General features: G+C 32.9%; 1 protein-coding gene across 3 annotated transcripts in view; it reads right to left on the minus strand.

Moving 5' to 3' along the window:
• The window catches only part of FBXW7 (F-box and WD repeat domain containing 7), a 228,665-nt gene that overhangs the window by 25,477 nt on the left and 181,763 nt on the right, over positions 1-21,425 (minus strand). For 2 of the 3 annotated variants that reach the window (XM_039234352.1, XM_039234353.1), the window contains exon 3: positions 2,795-2,877. In XM_039234352.1, coding sequence (XP_039090283.1) covers positions 2,795-2,877 — 83 coding nt within the window. Of the gene's footprint in view, positions 1-2,794; positions 2,878-5,303; positions 5,684-21,425 lie in introns of those variants that run through there. The other variant, XM_039234354.1, reaches the window with a different exon arrangement.

Consider the following 21,425-nt stretch of genomic DNA (forward strand, 5'->3'; position numbering starts at 1 on the left):
TGTGCTCATATATTTTAGACATTTCACTACACACATTATTCCTTAAGTTTCAACTCAGATGTTTTCTAAATTATTTATAATATTTATCTCTTTCTCTCCAACTTTCTATTTTTATTTGTAAGGCTTAGTCTAGATAACATTTGACAGGAATAAGCCTTTATTAGACATGTATTTATTCAAAACAGTAAGTATTGAAACCCTACTAAATTATATGTAAAATTTAAAAAAATGAGATCATCTGAACACTTGTATCCAATCATTTAAACTCTGAGACATTAAAGAAAATAAACCTCCAATTCTGCCACCAGTAAAATCAAAGAGTTAAGACTAGATGATCTATCTCTAAAATTGTCCAAGTCCCTTAAAAATGACTAGTAGCAGAAAAAGTAGTTATAACCAAGTTATTAATATATTAAACTTTACTTTCTAATTTTAATACATAATTAAATTATTTAATTGAGGTAAATACTGAATATCTCTATTTTGGAGACATTTGAAATGAAAAACTTCAGGAAGACTCATAATTACATTTGTAAAATAATCTTCAGTTTACTGAGCTATGATAATAAAGTGTTTTATATCTGAAGAACATACAAATTATAGCCTATTAGCTGAATATCTAAGCTCTGATAAATTACTAATGAAACAACACCCTCAATTCTTTTCTATCCAGCGTATTTCATTATTTTGTTAAAAAATGTATCTTAGTCACCAGATTTTATAAAGAAATCTTCATATCTACCATCTTTAAGCCTTTTAACATTATACATCCAAGGTAAATCTCTAACATACAACAATGAAATCTATTTTCCCATCTATCAAATTTCTTTTTGTTTTCAATGTTTATTTTGAGAGAGAGACACTTGAAGAGAGACAGAGCGTAAGCAGGGGAGGGGCAGAGAGCAGGAGACACAGAATCCGAAGCAGGCTCCAGGTTCTGAGCTATCAGCTCAGAGCCCGATGTGGGGCTTAAACTCACAAACCGCGAGATCATGACCTGAGCTGAAGTCGGATGCTTAACCGACTGAGCCACCCAGGCACCCATGCTGTCTATCAAATTTCAAAGGTAAGCTCTATTTTCTTCTCCAAAATGAAATAGAATATGATCATAAATTTTCTAATAAGGAAGATAGAAAATCATAGTTACATTCTTATTATTAGAAAATCTGTCAAAAAAGTTAAAAAAAAACATTAAATATATACTGACAAAGTCTCAAAAAAGACATGGAAATCAGTATGTGGTTTGGTTTGCTTTACTAATTTATATGTTAAAAGATTTGCACATTTTTAGGTACTTTCTCAATATAAAAAGTGAGCAACTAAAGACAAATTTTCATAAAATGTGTTCTGTAGTAAAAATTCAGCATTTGCTTACAAGCTGCCTTAAACACAACTGAACAATTTAATATCCGTATCCTGGTATCAGCCATATTAATAGAAGACCAAAATGACATGGTTCACTAGAATCTATACATTAAAAATAGTACATTTTTAACATTAAATTCAATGTTCTCATCTAAGAAATAGTTGATCAAGACTAGATGGAAAAAGCAAAAATGAAGTGAAGAGTTTCATGTGTCTCTCTATCACCCCACACCCTCTGGTGGAAGTGCCAAACACGGTGAAATTGACAGGCAAAGGGTAACTAAGGGGGGAACAATTAACATGGGAACCCACACAGAAAGCATTTCTTAAATAACTAAGAGACAGTTTTATTTCTCACCTCTATATGATCTCTGCATTTTTTGCATATAAAACTATTTAATTTTATGATTTCTAAATTTCATAGGAGAGCATTTTAAAAAAGTATTTGCCACAACTTAATGACATCGAAATATAAATTCTTTCTTTAAAAAAAAAAAGGAGATGCAATCTCTAGCACTGCTCCATCACAGAAACTTATGTCTGAGCAATGTTAAATTTAATGCATCTTATATAATAAATATAACTCTAAATCAAAATATTTAAGGAAAAAAGAAGAAATGTTAACCATCATGAAGTTCTTAGGGCTTCTATAGCAAACTTTCTATCAGTGATTTGAAGAAGTGACAATTATGAAGAAAAGACTAAAAAAGCTCTGAAGATACTTTTGTCATTTAAATCTTAAAATACCACATTCCAAATGACATCCAAAGCCATTTTTAATTGGCTGGGTAATAGATACTGTGCTTAAGTTAGCCTAATTAGCGTGAGAGTGGGAAAAGTTTTATACTGATGCAAAATCCAAAAAATGATGGAATGGTGCACGAAACAAGACTAAAATTGTATTTTGTTGTTATGGAAACTAATTTACTGGTGTGGATATGTATGTGTTAAAAACATAAGATCTACCAAGCAAATAAAAGGGGTTTCTACCACAGGAAGATTTAGTTAATAACTGTGAGGTTTATTTCACTGCTAATAAATGTTATCTTCAATTTTGCATATATAAATATCTACCCTAGAGCAGCTGTTGCTATAGTAACAAGATATATTTGCTCATATTCATATTTTAGAACTTACTTTTTAGAATTCCTTAAAAACTGTGATTTAAAATTTTTGCTTATAAGAGAACTTCTGCTTGTGTCTTATTTCAAAGTATTAGTAAGAAAATATAAGCTACAGTGGTAGTCATTCTTCTTATTTAAGACTAAGTATTTCTCAATGTTTAGTGATCTCAAAATGTGTTACAGAGTCAACCAGTACCAGTAACATTATAATTCTATGAGAATAAACTGGAAGAAATGCTTTTGGAATCATCAACTCTTTAAAGAAACATAAGAATCATGAGAAAATCAATTATGGTTAATATTACCTTGTATATTCTGAGACTTTGCATGGTTTCTTTCCCAAAGAAAAAGAGCGGACCTCAGAACCATGGTCCAATTTTCTTTTCATCTATAAGGTAAAGCAAATAAGATAGGTTTAAAAAAAAATCACCTGTCCAACTATCATAGCTTCACATTAGCATTGGTACTATTGAGATAAAAATTCTTAAATTTTCATAAGCCTAAATTTTCACCAATTAGGCATAGTTAATGTATGTAGAAAATAAATGTTCTATGGTTTCTTCTACTAGTTCTACTTTGTTTTACTCTTTAAAGACCAGAAGGGTGACTACTCCCCACCCACAAATATTTTGTCCAGAAGAATAGCATATGGTAATTTAAAAATGATATTCATCATACATATTCCTTGAGAGTGATATATCTTTCATGTTTTCTAGTTTAAGAACACAGGGGGAAATGTCATGTTAATACACACATTAAAGAACCATATTTAACTTATCTCTTTCAGTGATCATCATTTTCCTTTGAAAACATATTTCAAGAAAAAACAGACCACAAAATTCAAAATTTCCAAACCCGGATGGAAGTAACAGTAACTGAATTTAAAACACATATTTATTATAAAAGTGTAAAGAGAACAATGTATATAAGATGATCTTGAAAAGTAATTATAATGAGGCATAAAGCAATGAATATGGGCAATGAAGAGGGTAAAAAAGTAAATCTGTAACAGGAGAGAGGTCTGGAGGTGGTATAATAAAGGTGGAAAAAAGCCATCAGTTGATATTTACACAGAATATAACTTCATTGACTGATGTGCACTCAGGACAAAATATTCTAACTTGAAAAGCAACATCACCAAAAATGTTTAAAAAGAACGAATTATACATCCTTGTAAGGTATATCCAACATCTATACTTTTAAAGTATTTCCTTATGCTATATATGTGTAAATACATTCAGAATTGTATTTTGTCAATATCAATATTGAAATATTTATTTTTTACATTTTACCATCCATTAACTGAGGTCATCTGACTATAGATACATTATAAAACTAGAAAATAAGATCTGATAAGATTCAACTTTTTCTATTTAACAACCCCCTCAGATTTGTGTCTGCTAATTAATTACTGTACTATGGAAAATTACATGGAGGAGGAAGCCCCAGAGTGATAAGAGAGCTACCCTCATTTTTAGAATAAGGTAAAAACCCTTGCTTTGCAGCAGACTTAGTTTCTCACCTATTGCCTCACATGGGAACATCATAAAACAGCATGCTGCATTATAAATACTAAAGAGAACCATCAAGACTCTCACAAATTTTGAACCACAAGATGGGTAATAAAGACTGTTTTTATCATCATGAAAAAGTCTTCCAAAATACAGTGATGATCTTATGGTATCAGGAGCTAGAGTGAGGGTACAGCAAGCTTGTTCACAATTTATGTCTTAGTTCAAGAAATACCTACTGGAAAGAAATGGAATTGGTCTTAATTCAATCCTTCAGAAGTTTCTGTACTCATTAAGTTGTTTTAAAGTGATTCCTCTCAAAAACCATCATTTCCTTTCTCCAGATAATTTTAATAAAAACCAAAAATAAATATATAGGGTTTAATATATAGATAGCCACGTGCTGGCATATATATAAATTATAGACACACACGTACACATACACGCAACTGTATCTATCAGCAAGGTCAGTTGGTACAGATTACCTTAAAGATCTAGCTTTTTTAATAACTTGCACAGATTCTTATTTTCAAAATTACAGTGAGAAACTTTGATAGTCACTCTAATTAAGCTGTGATACTGGCTTTCAGAACTTCCCTGGGTATCTTGTAAATACACATTGGTGCAAATGCCATTTGCCACCAAAAGCAAACTTTATTTCCATCTTAGAAACCCTTCAATGGATAAAAATACCCAAAATACATATCAAGGGAACCATTTGGAAAGTATTTTTATTTTCAGAATATTTTACAAAATAAAGCACTTTCTATAGGACTATAGAAGTCTTTTAAATATTATATTGTTTACTGAAAAATCTGACTTTAGAACCAAACATTAATTCTGCAATTTTTTAAGGGGCACAGAAAGTAAATACGATCTTTTAAAATATAAGTCCCAGATATTCTAGTGATTCTAGACTTTGAAAGAGTCAACTAAAGAAAAAGAGAAGAAATATGTATAAGATACAGAAAAATTAAACGCAAAAGACTCACTAAAAGCCAACTAAGGGTAGAGTATTTCCAGGTCAGCATTTAACGGAGCCACATTTCTAAAGTCTAAATATATTTTAGTGAAAAATTCCCGGATTAAAACACACATTTTATTTTAAATTTAAAGCTGTTTACAGCAAACGTTGTCTTTGCATTACTTGCTTACATTCACGATATAAAACCAAATACCAGCCATCTAGCCACCCACCAAAATTAGAGGATACTGCAGCCATCTCTGATGATACAGATTTTCCTTCTCAGGCAGGCACACACACACACAATCATACAACACAGGAAGAAAACAGATTACTTACTTTGTAAAAAATCATTTTTAGTGTGCCGTAGAAACCCATATTTTCTGTATTTTTCCCCTTCAGTGATTCTGTGCCCCCGTGTGTCCGGCTGCTTGGCAGTCTCTGACAATATAAACCTTTTTCAGGTAGGTATGTCACAGATTCTAATGTGGACATGCTCAGGCACGTCAGAAAGGGAAGATTAGGGAGCAGAACCGGCAACAAAACTCCACAGTAAAGGCAAATGCAGCTCAGTATCAAACCGCTTCTCGGGACACACATACATACATGCAGCTTGACTGAGGAGAACTCGAGGGAATAATGAGAGAGAACCGAGAAGATTATTGGAGGAGACTATGCCCTGTCAAAGCCTTGACTGAACAGATTCCTCCCTCAGCAGCAGAGGGATCAGATTACATCTTCCCTTGAACACAGAATGGTGCAGTCCAGGATTCAGCAATGCAGACTGCACATCAATTATATGGTGATCCGCTCCAGGGAACCCGTAAGCACACAACGCACTGAACAGAGGGAGGATGTGGGCAGCAAATGAGACCGCCCCCACACGACAGCCCCCTTCCCCTTTCAAACTTTAAGGAGATTATTTTGTATTTTGTAAAACCTGCATTTCTGAAGAGTTTTAAATGGCAAGCATCCTTTCCACAAATAAGTGCTTTCAGAAACATTTTGAAAATAGAATATATTTTCCATCCAGTCCTCCCAACAGAGGCGAGGCAGGCTATTTCCACTAACTGTTATCCTATTGCAGTCCTGGCACAGAGCGATCACATTTTTCAAGTAGCTTAGGAGATACAAAATGAGCAATCCCAGAGGGAGAAATTAAATATTCTTTTTTTTGGGGGGGTACAATAAAGTAAACCAGTTTGGAGCATATAGCATTTGCAGAAATTATATAATAAGTTATATTTTAACCTGCATACTTCTTATATTAGCATTTAATGAAAATATTCCGTACGTTTTTCCATTTCCTTCATTTAAAATATAGTTTTCAAGAAAATTACCACACACTTCATCAATTCTTGGTAATCATGACAATATCTTCTTAAGACTATCAGACTAGTATTAAGCGTGCAAAGTTTGGCCAAAAGACTCTATTTCTCCAAAGAAAGCAAAAACTGGGCTCACTGGAGAGTCTTACCCTTATCTGTTCATTTAATCTTGAGTAAACAGGATGTACTGCACTTCTACCTACAAAATTACTTTGACAATGTGTACTGCTTATCATTAAAAAGCCATTTTACATAATAATAAATACCAAAGTTTGCCTGAAGGCAACCTTTTTCTCAGAATGACTACTTCACAAATCTAGATATTTTATCTTGCAACTTGCTACACAACTAGCTTAGGAGGGAGGCAATTATAAGATTCTTTGGACTAGAAAGGCCCATTATTAAGGGTCTAGTTAATTAACTCCTACCCTCCCCATTAACATTCTTTATTACAAGTAAACTGTGTGCCTATAGTTATTTAAGTACTTAAAAAGTTTCTTCAGAAAAAAAGAAATATTTGGACTTACTACATTTTAATACTCTCTGCTATAGTTAACAAATGACTTTCATTAGGAAAATGATTCTAAATGCTGCATAACATGGTATCATAACTTTAAAAATAAATAAGTTTACCTTTATAAAAGACGTTAAGTTAGTGTAATGTCTTTTACTTTAAAAAACAGAAATAAGATAATCTAAAATTTTATGAAGATGTACATCTTGGATTCGTCTGGAAAGTATATTCTATGTATTGTATTTAAAAAAAAATCTGACTCTTAAATTCTTACCCTCAAAAACAATATGTACATGTACCCAGCAAAAAGTTAAATTTCTAAATAAACAATTAGCTTACTTCAAAGGAAAGTTTTTTCTAAAGAGAAATCTCTCTTAGGGAAAAAAAAATCCAACTGTTAGGAACAGACCCATAAACACTTTTGTTATAAGATTCAGAGCACTCAAGATTTTAAAAAAATACAAAGCCAAAAAAAGTATTTCCCCTCTACCATCAGACTCAGTTCTGGGCCATCTGAAGAAACTAATTACAAAATGAACACCTGACATTTTCTCTAAAATTTGTCAGTGGTAACCAGCTTATTAGAGGACAAATGAACGGCCCATCAATCATGTAACAGTGTATACCTTGACTTCATCTGAAATCATGTCCTCTCTTTAGATGAAGTAACTTTTTCAAATTAAGTCTACTCAGGTGAGGACACAGACCAACTTTAATAAACCAGAGATACTTCCTCAAAACCTAGGATATTTAAGGAAGAAAATAATTTTCTATATTCAAAGGAATGCTCTTATAGTTACATGGCTCCTTTGTATGGTATGAAGTTAAAGGAAAATCTGACCCTCGCAAACATATACTTATATGTAGGTATGTATATTCATGTTTTACTTTTGAATAGGTAAATATTTACATGATTCAAAAATCAAAATGGTAATCAAAAGTATACACTGAAAAGACTTTCCAACACCCCACACTCCCATATTCCATGGGTCCCCTTTGACAATTATTTTTATTAATTTACCCTTTGAGTGAGAATGTATAAACATTATATAAGTACTCATGAAGATTTTATTTTCCCAAATATTTCAATAATTCTCCCCATCATTCTGTTTACAATACTAATTTGAACTGTGAATAAAGAATTTGGCAAGCAAAACTAGTCAACTAAATCTCTAACCAGATTTCAAATAGAAATAATTTTCAATATTCTCTAAAGTTCTATTAATGAAAGTTGTGATCTATTAACTTCATCATGAGATATATATATATATATATATATATATATATATATGAACAAAAGCAAATAAAAGCATTCTCCATTCCTATTTCTGAAAGTCTTGGCTAAAATACAGATATTTTTATTATTTATTTATTTATTTATTTATTTTTAATTTGGTTTTGTTTTGAGAGAGAGTGCAAGCACACTTATGGACAGGGGAGAAGAACAGAGAGAGAGAGAGAGAGGGAGGGAGGGAGGGAGGGAGAGAGAATCCCAAGTAGGCTTCACGCTCAGTGCAGAGCCTGCTGCAGGGCTCAATCCCACAACGCTGAGATCATGACCTGAGCCGAAATCAAGAGTCCCATACTCAACCAACTGAACCATCCAAGTGCCCCTAAAATACAGATATTTAAAACTTTATTCAGAGACTTAAGGTTTTTAGTAGTATGAATGAAAAAGCCTATATGTATCTATATCTATCTTTTCTGATTCTTGTGGTAGACAAACATTTCAAAACTGAGATCAGTCCATAATCTATGTTAAATAAGTTTAGGAAACAAAGTATTTTATGCTTCATGCTAGAATGTTAACTGGTAAGTTCACTGAAAAAAAGACTAGTCAACCATTATAGCTGAGACAATACTTGTCTTTGTCATACAATTTTTTAGAATCACTACTCAATGTATTAAATATATTTTCACTACAATAAATTAAATCTTCATGTAATTTCAGCTAAGCAATAAATTTCCCATTGTATAAAAAAATATTTCTTGTGCTGACTGACAACCTGTAAGCCTTACTGGAAATCTATTAACAAGGGAAGTGACTGCTAACTCAGATTCAATGCTCATCTCATCACAACTTCATTGAATTGCATGTATGAGAAGAATGGATGAGAGCAGCAACTTAAGAAAGAAAATAAATTAATTTAAAAAATAGTACAAAGATATGAAGATGTGCCGCCTCAGAGGCAAAGCCTCTGGGAAATAAGGCAGTAGAACGATTAACCTGTGAGCTAGCATAAGAGAAACGGTTCTTTCTGAGCAATTAGTTGGGATGACTAAGTTTTTAGAAGGGCAAGTTGTAGTTATGGACAGAAACCAAAACTATTCTACCTGTAAATAGTGAGAAAAATATAAACTTTAAGTAAAGCAGTCTTCACTGAATCATGTGTCTTCAGAGAAGTATATGCCTTTACACATAGTATCAATGGAAGGAGTGATAGAATACTTTTCCTCACCTTGAGTCTCAGAATTATTTCCACTGAAAATAAATTCTTCTATTATTACACTCATCATACCCAAAAATAATTGTATTTTTATATACCTCTCTCTCCACTACTATCTACTCCTTGAAGGTTCCCATCTTACTCTAGGACACAGTAGAAAAGTGATACATAACAATAATTAATGTTTTTGAATAACTGGCCATACAAGTAAATAGTAGCAACCATGGCATCATTTTTCTAAAGCATAAATATGTTATACTTAGTACTAAAAAGTCTTATCCGTTGTATCAGAATTGACGAGATTACAATATTATTGGTTCTTTTCATTATCTTGCTAACATTTAAAAATTTACTTCCATACTATGTGTTTAAACGTCAGTGATTTTACCATGACAACATTTTTTACTCTAGTATTACACTAGAAAAACTAACTACCACAACAATTGGCTGTCTTGCCCAGCACAGAATTTAAATTAGAGACAGCTCAAAATTTCAACATCAAAGGAATGCCAAGTATACTGAAGCTGAAACAAACTTTTCGAAATTGCACTAACCCACTGTCATTAACTTTCTGGGATGTGAGTTCTTACTAAAAGGTTCACAACTGAAACTGGTAAGTTAATAGTCTGTCATATCACAGGTATTATCAATTAAAATAATATGTATGCCTAGCATCTAAATTTTCACTAATGCAAGTAGGTGGCAGTATTGATCGGTAAGCTATTTTCCAGTCTTATTCATTAATTAAGCATTTATTTAGCAGGTAGTATTTGTCAGGTGCAGGAAGTATGGTATTAAGAAAATGTTTTTCTCCCTCCACTGAATTTAAGACACAGGATAGGGTAATATACACAGGTCTGACTCTGAGAACTCACACTGAAATTAGTTCAAAACTAGTTTTTTGAAAACATGTAAAACAAAACAAGGTGAGCCATATTTAGTTTGAAATTATCATCCACGTAAACAAATACTGAAATATTACTATATTAGAAAAAAAATCACAAATACTAAAATATATATAACTTCAAAATAAACTTGTTTGGGAGGTGGGGAATGCTTATACAAAATTCTAGCCTTAGTAAATCAAAATGCAAATCAAAATATAGCTCAAACTGGTTTAAATATTTTTTAAGATAACTATGATTTTAGGAGTGGTACTTTTATAAATTTTTTCTTCTTCTTGAAGTTTCTGGTATTTATAACTCTCTTTGCAAAAATAAAATCCTTGAAGATTTGACACAAATAAACTGCAATATTATTTCAAGCAGTAAAGGTTTTTTTCATCCCTTCGAATTGGGCCAAATTAGTTACCTGATAAACATATGTGCAAGTGTATACATATATGGGTATGTGTGTGTGTATATGTATGTATATATATGTATGTGTATATGTATATGTATACACACACACACACACACACCAATATATAAATATACAAACTTACAGAGTTTGACACAATAATGCAAGTTAAGAGTTTTATTTATGAGAGTCACTGAAGAAAACAATAAAGATGGGAATTTTGCTTATTTGATCTGCTAAAATTCGTATTGTGGTAGAGCTATCAGATTTAATACATGTACCAAAATGTTTCTTATAATATCTCTATACAGATAAGCAATACCTGCAATAATTGACAAAGTAAGTCACTTTGGAGTTTATCCTAACTTCTTTAGAAATCAATTAATCTTTACATCTCCTGCTTCAAATCCAAAATAAACTATCAGTAAGTGTGTTGAATTCACATTCAAAAGTTTCTTCTCAAAATTTTGTTATAATTGCTTTATAGTAATCCCTTCAGCAAAGTAAGGAAAATACCATGGGAAACTATAAAAATAAGGTTGTTTTCAAGAAAAATAAAACAGCAAGTATAGAAAAAGGATGAAATCAATTGTCTCTCAGACCTAGAACTCTATTCACTCTTCTACTTTCTTTATGAAGTTCCATATTTACTCCTGCTGGTTGTGATGTTCAAATACATTTAGCTGACTAGAAAACAATTTTTCCATAGGTGTAGTATATCAATCTTATATTTGGGTATTAAAATAACCTTTTGTTGCAAGGTCTGTTTAAAATTCTGGAATTAATTTCTTAAATAAGTCGCAAATTAGTCATGACTTAAATTTAGTCACAACCAAAAAGTTTTGAGAAAAGGGCTAAAGGCTAAGAAGTAAGTTGTACATACTGAAACAACAACAACATTAATAGCAGGAAGCCATAACGTTTAGAACTAGAAGGGAACTTGGAAGTCATTTAATTTAGTTCTTCATTTATGAAATGAACATGGACTTTGGAATTGGACAAACCTGAGTTTAAACACCAGCTTTGCCATTATTAGAGTGGAACTTCAGTAGGGGTTATTTGACCTTTGTGAGTTCTAGTTTTTGTAATGATAATTACCATCTAGCAACTTTACTAACCTAACTCACAGAGTCATTGTGAGGACCTAGTAGATGCCCAGCATATAACAGATATTTTATAAAATAATAACTGTTATTAACAGGTGAGAAAGGTGAGGTAGAGAATTAAGTGTCTTGGTCAGGGTTATACAGCTATATTAGAACCTTAGACTCGGATCCCAAGTTCACGACTTTTTAACTGATTTCCGTTAGATATGTGATGGCTCAAGTTAGGCTCAAACAGCAGACATTTTTAAAGAAGGAAACAAAAAGTTATATTTTGCAAACAGCAATTACATATGCAAACTAGGACTAAATCGTGATTATTCAGTTCATGGAATGATTATCTAGATGCATATGACTATGCCTCTGCTACATGTGGGAAATCTGAGGGAAAGACATGGTAACTAGGAAAAGGTGACAGAAACTGAAAGACTCGGGTTAGAAGAAATCAATTAAAAAATAATCACCTATATCCCAGTATCTGTAAAATGCTACTGAGGACAAATAAAAACATTACAATAACATTTCTCCCCCACCAAGACACTTAAAATCCAGCTGGCAAGACAAGAAACTAACAGAAAACAATATCTATCAAGTACCAAATTGGGTAGTGTAGGAGGTCAGAAAATGAAGAAATCATTCAAATAGAAAATTTCATAAAAAATGGTCTTGCTTCTAAGTTTGTTAGCAAACAGAAGTTTGGTAGATGTTAAGGAATAAAAAGTAAATTATCCTCTGTGGACTAAAGACATATGTGGAAATACCACCATCACTAACTGGAAGAATTAACATCTGTAAGACTTCTAGTAGTCACTGGTCTTATACAATGCATAGGGAGTAACCTATTTAGTGATACATCTCCTACTCCAAACATTTAATATTACAGTTGAAATATTCTTTAACTTAATAGTAATGGTTTCTTCAAAAGTACTTTCTGCCATGACTCATTCTCCCATTTTAGGGATAATATGTGTCTTTCTGTACAAGGGGAACTTTACTATGTGGGTGTAAAGACTGTTGATTTTTTATTTAGTTATAAACACTGACTAATGAGGGGTCCTTCTGTTTCAACATGCACTTCTACCAGATCATACACACAAGTGGCTTGTACTTTTAAATATGGGGGGAGGGAATGAAGAGATTTCAGCAATAAACATTCATTCAAACATTATAGTCTCCCAAAAACTTGATGAAAAGATAATAAAAAATGTAATTCAGGGCAGTAGGGTACATGAATCCTTGATTTTCACCAATATGTGGGGAAAGGACCTCTGGACTTAAAAAACGCATGACTTGCTTGGAAAATTAAACAGTTTGTCTTGTTCTACTACTCCCAGACCTTTCCCCTCATGCCCTGCCTCTCCAGCCCCCAGACTCAAAGCCTCTTTTTAAGGAAAAGACCTCACTGTAGAGCATTCTAATGTCACAGAAGCTGTTCATCATGTAGAGAACTAGGGAAAGGTCTACTGTAAAGTAGAAGGTATGTGAGATTCAAACACATGATATAAAGAACGGTTCTCTGTAAAATATATATGCAAATATTTAAGTGTGTATGTGTGGGTGTGCACGCATGCATGGGTACACACAAAGAAAAGCCTATATAAATATATAAAAATATTCACAGTGGTCATCTAAATGGCTTAGTAAGAGATTTTTCCCTCTTTTTTTCTTACCTGTCAATAAACAAGTTCACTTACATAACCTTTTGAGAACCGGGTATATGCTAACAACTGTTTTAGGCTCTAGGCATAAGGTGGCAAACAATGCAGATGTTCTCTACTCTCATGTAGCTTACATTCCAGGGCAGGGTGGGGGAGAAGACACCTAATAAGCAAACTAATACATGAGTAAGAAAATTTCATATAATGCTTAGTTCTAAGAAATTAAAAAAGAAAAACAACAGGGTGCTATGAAAGAAGTAGGTAGACAGGGTAGTAAAGAAGTGTGGCTAATTTTGACTGGCATCACCCAGGAAACAACTTTTTAGTCAAAATGATAGAGTAGAGCCTGGGATCAGCAAAAACAAGGCCAGTCTAGCTAAGATGAAGTGACTGGTACATGATGAAGTCAGACAGGTAACCAAGGACCAGATCATGTAGGATTCTGTAGCCCATGATCAAGAGTTTAGATTTAATTCTAAGTTCAATGTGAAGTCATTAGAGGATTTCTAGGATAAGAGTAAACACAAAAGAACTTCTGTATGTATTTTTGCCTATATTATTTTTTATATTTTCAAAAATGTGTATAATATTAAAGATTGCTTACAAAGTAATTGCTTAGTTACTGAAATTAAGAGATACAGAGAAAACAAGATATAACTGCATTTCAACTCTTTTCAACTCTTCCATCCAGCAATTACTCTTTCATTTCCCTCACACTTATTCTCAAACTAAGCACCTATCCCAAAAGATTCCTAAACTTGGAAAAGAGAATTATAATACTTAATTAGGCTATACCATGTGCCAAGCACTATTCTAAGTCTTTATATCTCATAACCCAATTCTATAAGAATGAAGGAACATCATATCTCTATTTCTTTGCTCTTCTACTTTCTATGTTCTGATTTTATCCTTACATATAATAATTTATTTTTTTGTTTTTGAGAAAAGACATTGCTGTTGGGTTCAGATCTCTATAGATGGACACTGCATCTTCCAGCCTTATTTTAACAAATATCTACAATAGTAAGAGACATGGTTACCTTTAGTTATTAGAGACAAAAGCATTTTACCCATTGTACACTTTTCAAGACTACTTCTCTGTGATCATAAAAAAATTCCAGAACATAACCACAGAATCTCAAAGTTGGAAAAAGCCTTCAACTGAAGCTAGGTACAGCCTCAGGCACAACCCTACTTAGGTACACCCTCATTAGCATGTTGTCACATAAGGTCTGCTTAATCTAAGTTACATGTTATTCTCAACTCGGTAATCTTTTATTGGTTGGCTTCCCAATGTTGATAATTATGTTAAATTATAAAATTTGGCTAGCAGATACATAAAGCCCAGATTCAAACGTATTGTACTTTTTAAAATATAGTGTCTCTTCTCATCCCAATCATCTTACGAATTTTCCAGAATTTAAAATGAGAAGGGATAACTTTAATCTTTTAAAACTAGTTATGAAACAAAGTCTGTGGACTTAAACTTACTTCACTTATTCAAAAACACTTATTAATTCTATAACGGTGCTAGACCAGTAAGAAACATAAATCACACCAGGTTTTTGCTCTAGCATCATGGTGATCTTTAATCAATTCTTTACTTATTTTAGGAGTACCTTGCCTGCTCTTTAAATATTTGCTTGATGCAGCTGTCAAGTAAAGAGCTAGTAATCATGCCCCCACTACACTTAAAAAGGAGGATTCTAAAGATTCATTTCAGAAACATCAAATTACATTTTAAAGCAATTACTGTATATATAATTTAAGAAACTGCACTCTTTGCTTTGAAAGAATCTAGAATTATCTGACTAGCATAATGTCTACATGATCCCCTAACTTTTTAGGAGATTTCAACAGACTGTAAAGTTTCACTAAATAAAAGAGTACAAAAAAAGATTGCTAGAAATAGATAGGTCATGAGTGAGTAACAATTGACATAATTTTTGCCTGTCATGGAAATATTTTCAAAATAACTATTAATGTGAAAAGGTGTATGATCTATGGAAGTTTTTGTATTTGCAGTGAATGTAAGATCAATGGTCAGGAGCACTTTGACATCTTGGCAAAACTATTATAATAGAAATATTTTGTTTATAGGGCACCTGGGTGGCTTAGTCATTTAAGCATACAACTTTGGCCCAGGTCATGATCTCACGGTTCGTGGGTTCGAGCCCCATGTTGGGCTCTGAGCTGACAGCTTCAGATTCTGTGTCTCCCTCTCTCTCTCTGCACCCCGCCCCCCGCTTGCACCCTCTCTCTCCCCAAAATAAATAAACATTAAAAAAATTTTAAAAAAGAAATATTTTATTTATAAGTTCACTTTCTTTATTAAATTTAATACTTAAAAACATATTTATCTATTAATACTCAAGGCCTCCAAATGTTTAAAAATTAACTTTGAAAGTTTGCTACACTTGATACATGATTTTAAAAAGTTCCTTCTGCAGGATGTGTATCATGAGTTTCCTTCCAGCTGTATGAACTCATGGTATGTAATCATGACACAATGACTACTACACAAATGTGCATTACAATTTAAGAACTGTGCATACAGCTGGTCTGTTGAGAACTGCTACATGGTGATTTGAGAACACTGTAAGAAACTGAATCTTAAATTCCTCTTAAGTCAATATATGTTCAAACTTTTACAATATGAAAAAAAATCCTATGAGGAATAGCTTAAATCTACCAAACTATATAAAGTCAAAGCTAGCAAAAAGATGTTGAACTACAGAAAATTCCTAAAGTTGTAATATTCTGTTAGCCCTTAAGATAAAGACACACGCGCGCGCGCGCGCACACACACACACACACACACCTTCATTTTTAGACTTTCCTTTAAAGTTATTCTACCAAGAGACAAAACAGCATATTAAGAATTTAGAATAATTTCCAAGAGATGTTAAATGAAGACATGTTAATCATCATGATCACAATGTAAAGAGCAGATTAAAACTAAATGGTATTTTTAAGATATTTTTATTTAAATAGCTTTTATTAAACAATTGCAATAAACAGACTTTGTTACTGGGACACCTGGGTGGCTCAGTCAGTTAAGCGTCATGATCTCACAGTTCATGAGTCTGAGCCTGCTTGGGAGTTTGTCTTTCTCTCTCTCTGCCCCTTCCCTGCTTCCTCTCTCTCTCTCTCTCTCTCTAAATAAACATTAAAAAAAGATTTTGTTAGACCAACATGTAATTTATACTCCAACAATTCATTTATTTCAAAGACTAACTTTGTGAAATTTGCTATACTTGTTTTTCTATATAGGGAGAACAGAAAAAGGAAATTACATGAGAAAAATTTATGGGGAGCCTCTAACCCCAAATTCCACTGTAATATTATCAGTCTCATCCAAATGAATCCTGAGATATATAACGGTTCTCTATTTTCTAAACAATGAAGCAAGATGGAAGAAGAAAACTAAACAGTGAACTACCAAAACTAAACACTTTGTTTTGGTAGTTCTAGATCTGCTACATTCAAGAAATACTTAGCTAGGGTTACTGAAAACCTGACACTAAGCAAAAAAGGATGCAAAACTGAGCAAGATGTATTCTCTAACCTGGAAGAACTCCCAATTCAGGGACAAGAACAGACAAGTCAATAAAAAAATGACAAATCCGTATAATTGATGAAAGAAATTGCTCAATTTATATGACAATGCATAGAGCTAGAAAGAGGAAGAGACATTTTCAAGAAACACACATGGCAATATTTTAAACCTAAGAGAAAATGAAAAATAAACACTACATTTAATCTGATTTGAATACTCCTTTACTGTCCACTATCAAAAATACTGTAAACTATTCAAGCTTGAAGAAGCAACTCTTTTCAAAAAAAGTTCTCTTAAGAAAATGAAGTTTACAGAAAAGGGAACTTCAGGCACTCTGCTAAGTACTTATATAAACTCATTGAAACTGTCTAACAACCCTATGAAGTACTTACGATTATTATCCCATTTTACAGATGAGGAAACAGACACAGAGTGCTTAAGCAATTTACCCCCAAGATTAGACAACTAACTAGGGTGGCTAGGATGTGAACACAGGCAAATCTTGGTCTCCACTTTACAGAAAATGAAATAGTGTTTTGTACATATAAAGCAAGAAGTATTGGGAGTGAAGTAATCTCTAGGATGTTTCCTGAGCTGTTTCAGTATCCAAATGTGTGATTATAGATAAGATCTATGTTAGAATCACAGCAGACATTGAGAAAGAAGAGACAAACTAGGTAGCAAGTAGTGTACTCTGATACACTTTACTTCTGGGAATTTACCAAGAGCAGCTTGACAAAGAAGTAATACACTACTGCCAATGCCTCCTTGGTGAAGAATTGCTTCCATTATCTTTGACATTATATTGAAGGTAGGCAGCCATCAGTAGGCATAGTGAAAGAAAATCTATCTGATGAACAGTGCTTACAATAATACATGGGTTTGCTTCCTTTTCTAACCACCCCCCAGAACTATATCCTACCCTCCTCACTCCTTCATGTCCTATACTTTATATCTCTAAAACATGAAATAATGAAACAAAGCTGAGAACAGAATACACTGAAGTATCTCATTGGAAAGTCCTTTTGAAAGGTCTACTAGTCTTTCACCCTTACCCAAATGATCTGAACACTATAGAATAGTGGCAAAAGTTATATATCATAACACTACAGAAATTGTTTTAAACGCTCTTTACTGGTTATTACAACCCACAACACTTAACAGGGAATTATGACTTTTACTTGATTTTTTAGTTTTTAGTTTAATAGATTCAAAATACCTGACTTATTAATACATAGTAGTGTTGGGGGGCACTTTTTGAAGTATATATCGGACATATGCTTCAAAATGCAGTTATCACTTTGGCCCTGTTTCTTAATTTCAACACATAGATCGATTCCTAAGGGCCAATCTACCTTTAATAAATGTCCGTTTGATCCGTGTGTGGTTGTCACTTCCTAGGAGTAAACATCAGTGTTGATAATACATGCTTATCTCTGTGATTCTATCCTGCACTGTTTCAACTATCTCTGTTTTTATTCTACCAGGGACACATAATTAAAACAAATATAGATTTATATGGTTTTTTAACTTCCCATATTCATTCAACCGTATTTATTTGGGTGTCTATTACACATAAGTTAAATTAAATATGGTCTCAGTTTCATGGCTGGAGTTTACAGTGTAGTAAGAGAGGAAGACAAACAAAACAAAGCAAAAGTAAAACTGGTAAATGTATAGAGTTTTTTTAAAAAATGCGTAATATTAAGGTTTTGACCTAGTTTGGGGGTTCAGAGAGGACTCCTCTGAAGAAATGACTAAAGTGTGTTGCGTGGGGGGGGAAGGCATTCCTAATGGCTGTGAGGCACAAATAAAGGCTCTACGACAAGTGCAAAATGAGGCTAAGAGAAGTAGATAAGGGCTAGATTATGCAAGACCTCATAAAGGATTTTGGTCTTTACCATAAGAGTAATGAAAAGCTAATGCTGGATGTTAGTGAAGGGAGAGAAATAATCAGATAAGCCTCTTGGAAAAATCATTCTAAATGTAATATTAAAAATGGAACGGAAGTGAAAGTAGATGTGGAGAGACTATGTGAGGAATTTATTCCACCAGGCCAGGCAAGAAATAATAGTGGGTTAGACTAGTTAGGCACAACAGAGATGGATAAAAGTGAACAGTTATAAGACATTTAGGACATAAAACTAACAGGATCTGGTGACAGACTGACTAGTCCTGAAAAGTAAAGGAGGAGGAATTATTAAAGATGACACCTAGGTTTCTTATGCAACTGATGGGACATGAGAGAGGACACTAGACAAGAGTCAGTGTTTGTTTTCCTGGGGTAGGAAGACCGTGAATTCCGTATTTGGTCCTAGTTGATTTGAGGTGTCTCTGAGATGTCCAGGTGAGGATATCATGCTCCAGCTAGCTCTGGAGCTCAGAACAAGGGTCTAGAATGGAGATGAAAATATGGGAATCATCTGTGTATAGGCCACCTCGAAATTCTTTCTCTGAGCCACCTCCTCCCATTCTAAAGCTGTTCATCACAGTGTTTGCACCAATGCCTGGTCACACTGTAGGCACATTAATTATGAGTCCTGTCCCTTATTAAACTGTAAGTTCCATGAAAGCAGTGACCACTTCTATTTTGATTCTTTTACCTCAGTTCCTCACATAGTTCCTGCATTTATCAGGGTATCAATAAATAATATTTAAATGAGATAATGAACAATGTAACACACACTTTAATCAATAATGACACAAAACTACGGAAATAATAACTGTAAAAACTGATTTTGAGCGTAATTTGAAAAGCTCATATAACTAAATATAAAGGAAGGTGATGTAGGGGAACAACATATTTTATATATTATTTGTTGTATTTATTATATATAGTATTATTTATATCATCTTATATATATACATACATATTTATATATAGTATTATTTATATCATCTTATATATATACATACATATATTTCCCCGTCAGTGAAAAGTAATACAATTTTCTAGATATTTATCAGTTATACAACTCAAGCATAAACTAAATTGGAAGAAAATACACAGTTTGATATACAACAAAAATGCAATTATCTTTGTTAAAAAGCCAACCTGGTTTAGGACTTCCTGTACCTTTAAAAATGCCCAACAGAATATAAACTTTTACTATTAAAAGGAATATACACAGTTTTAATAACACTTAATGTAAACCATATCCCACAGATCTCAGTTAGCATTTTATTTATTCATTGGTATTTATCCAAGAGATCATTTTTGAATCTCCATTTTACTGACAAGAAATCTGAAGCATTAAAAGTTTTTAAGTTACCAAAACCATTATAAGTAATATTTGCTTAAAAAAAAAAAACCTTTGGCAATATATATTTTAATCTCTATGAATAACAAACTAAGTGACATTTTCATAAAATTAAACTGAATACTATGCATTTTACATATAATAGCCTATCTTTATTTTGCTTCAGTTGCTTTCTATCATGATCTCCCATTGAGAGAGGATCTAGCAAGAAACACTACACTTAATGAAAAGGGCCAAAAGGACTAAGATCCCACTGAAATACCTTTAAAAAAAGTTACTGATAGTTATTTCATTACTACTTCATTTGGTTTTGTGAATATGAAAAGCACTTTCATAATAATTTTAACAAAAGATTCATTTTGGGGCATACCATTCACTTCTAACTTTGAATGGTGATAGAATGTAATTTGTCTTAAACTTCACTGTAGTCAATACTGTAAATATGCATTTCTAAATCCTCTCTGGTTTTCATCTTCTAAGAAATATTTTAGCACTTTATATATTAAAACTTAAGAATGTTATTACATTGTTCAAAGTATATATACTTTTGTATATAACCACAGTCTGGGAATTTTAAGTAAATATATTGAAGACTACAAAATACAGTGCAAGATAATGAGAGACACTAGTGAATAGTATCAATGCTTTTTAAATTATATTAAAGAGAAAATATACTAAAATGAAAAAGGAAAAACTGATAAAAAATATTTTGGATGAGGTTATGGTTAGCCATTTATTACTTTTTTGTATGAGAGTTCATTAATATTCTAAAAAGGTCTACAAAAGCTGAACAACCTCTCAAGCTCTGAAATCATGGCACTGACCTTAGGACTTTCTCAGAATGATTTTTAATGCACTCTGTTATTAGTAAAACCTGTTCAAACACATGCCCCATCTGCCAGCACCCCATCTGCAAGAGAGCTTCTTATTCTTGTAGACAGTACAACTTCTGCTTGCTTCCTTCTCTTCTCTACATACCAGCTGTATGGTAATGAGTATGAGCAGCTGAAAATACCGCATGATAACAAAGCTAATATGAAAACGACAGAACAACACTTCCACTCAGTGAAGCAGTTGCAGCATGAACACAGCAGATAAGCTACTAAACAGAGGTGGGGTGGGTGAAAATTTCATTTGTGTGTATGGGGGGCCCAGGAATGCTTGTAGGTGTGTGTGTGTGTGCGCATGCACCCACATGTGCGTGCATGTATGTGTATGTTTTAAATATGGGGTTTCCACATAATTAAAAACAAATAGAACTAAGATCAGCACAGGGTACCAAAGAGAGATCTA

Source organism: Hyaena hyaena, unplaced genomic scaffold, assembly GCF_003009895.1.
Source record: "Hyaena hyaena isolate Hyena2069 unplaced genomic scaffold, ASM300989v1 scaffold_89, whole genome shotgun sequence".
NCBI lineage: Eukaryota > Metazoa > Chordata > Mammalia > Carnivora > Hyaenidae > Hyaena > Hyaena hyaena.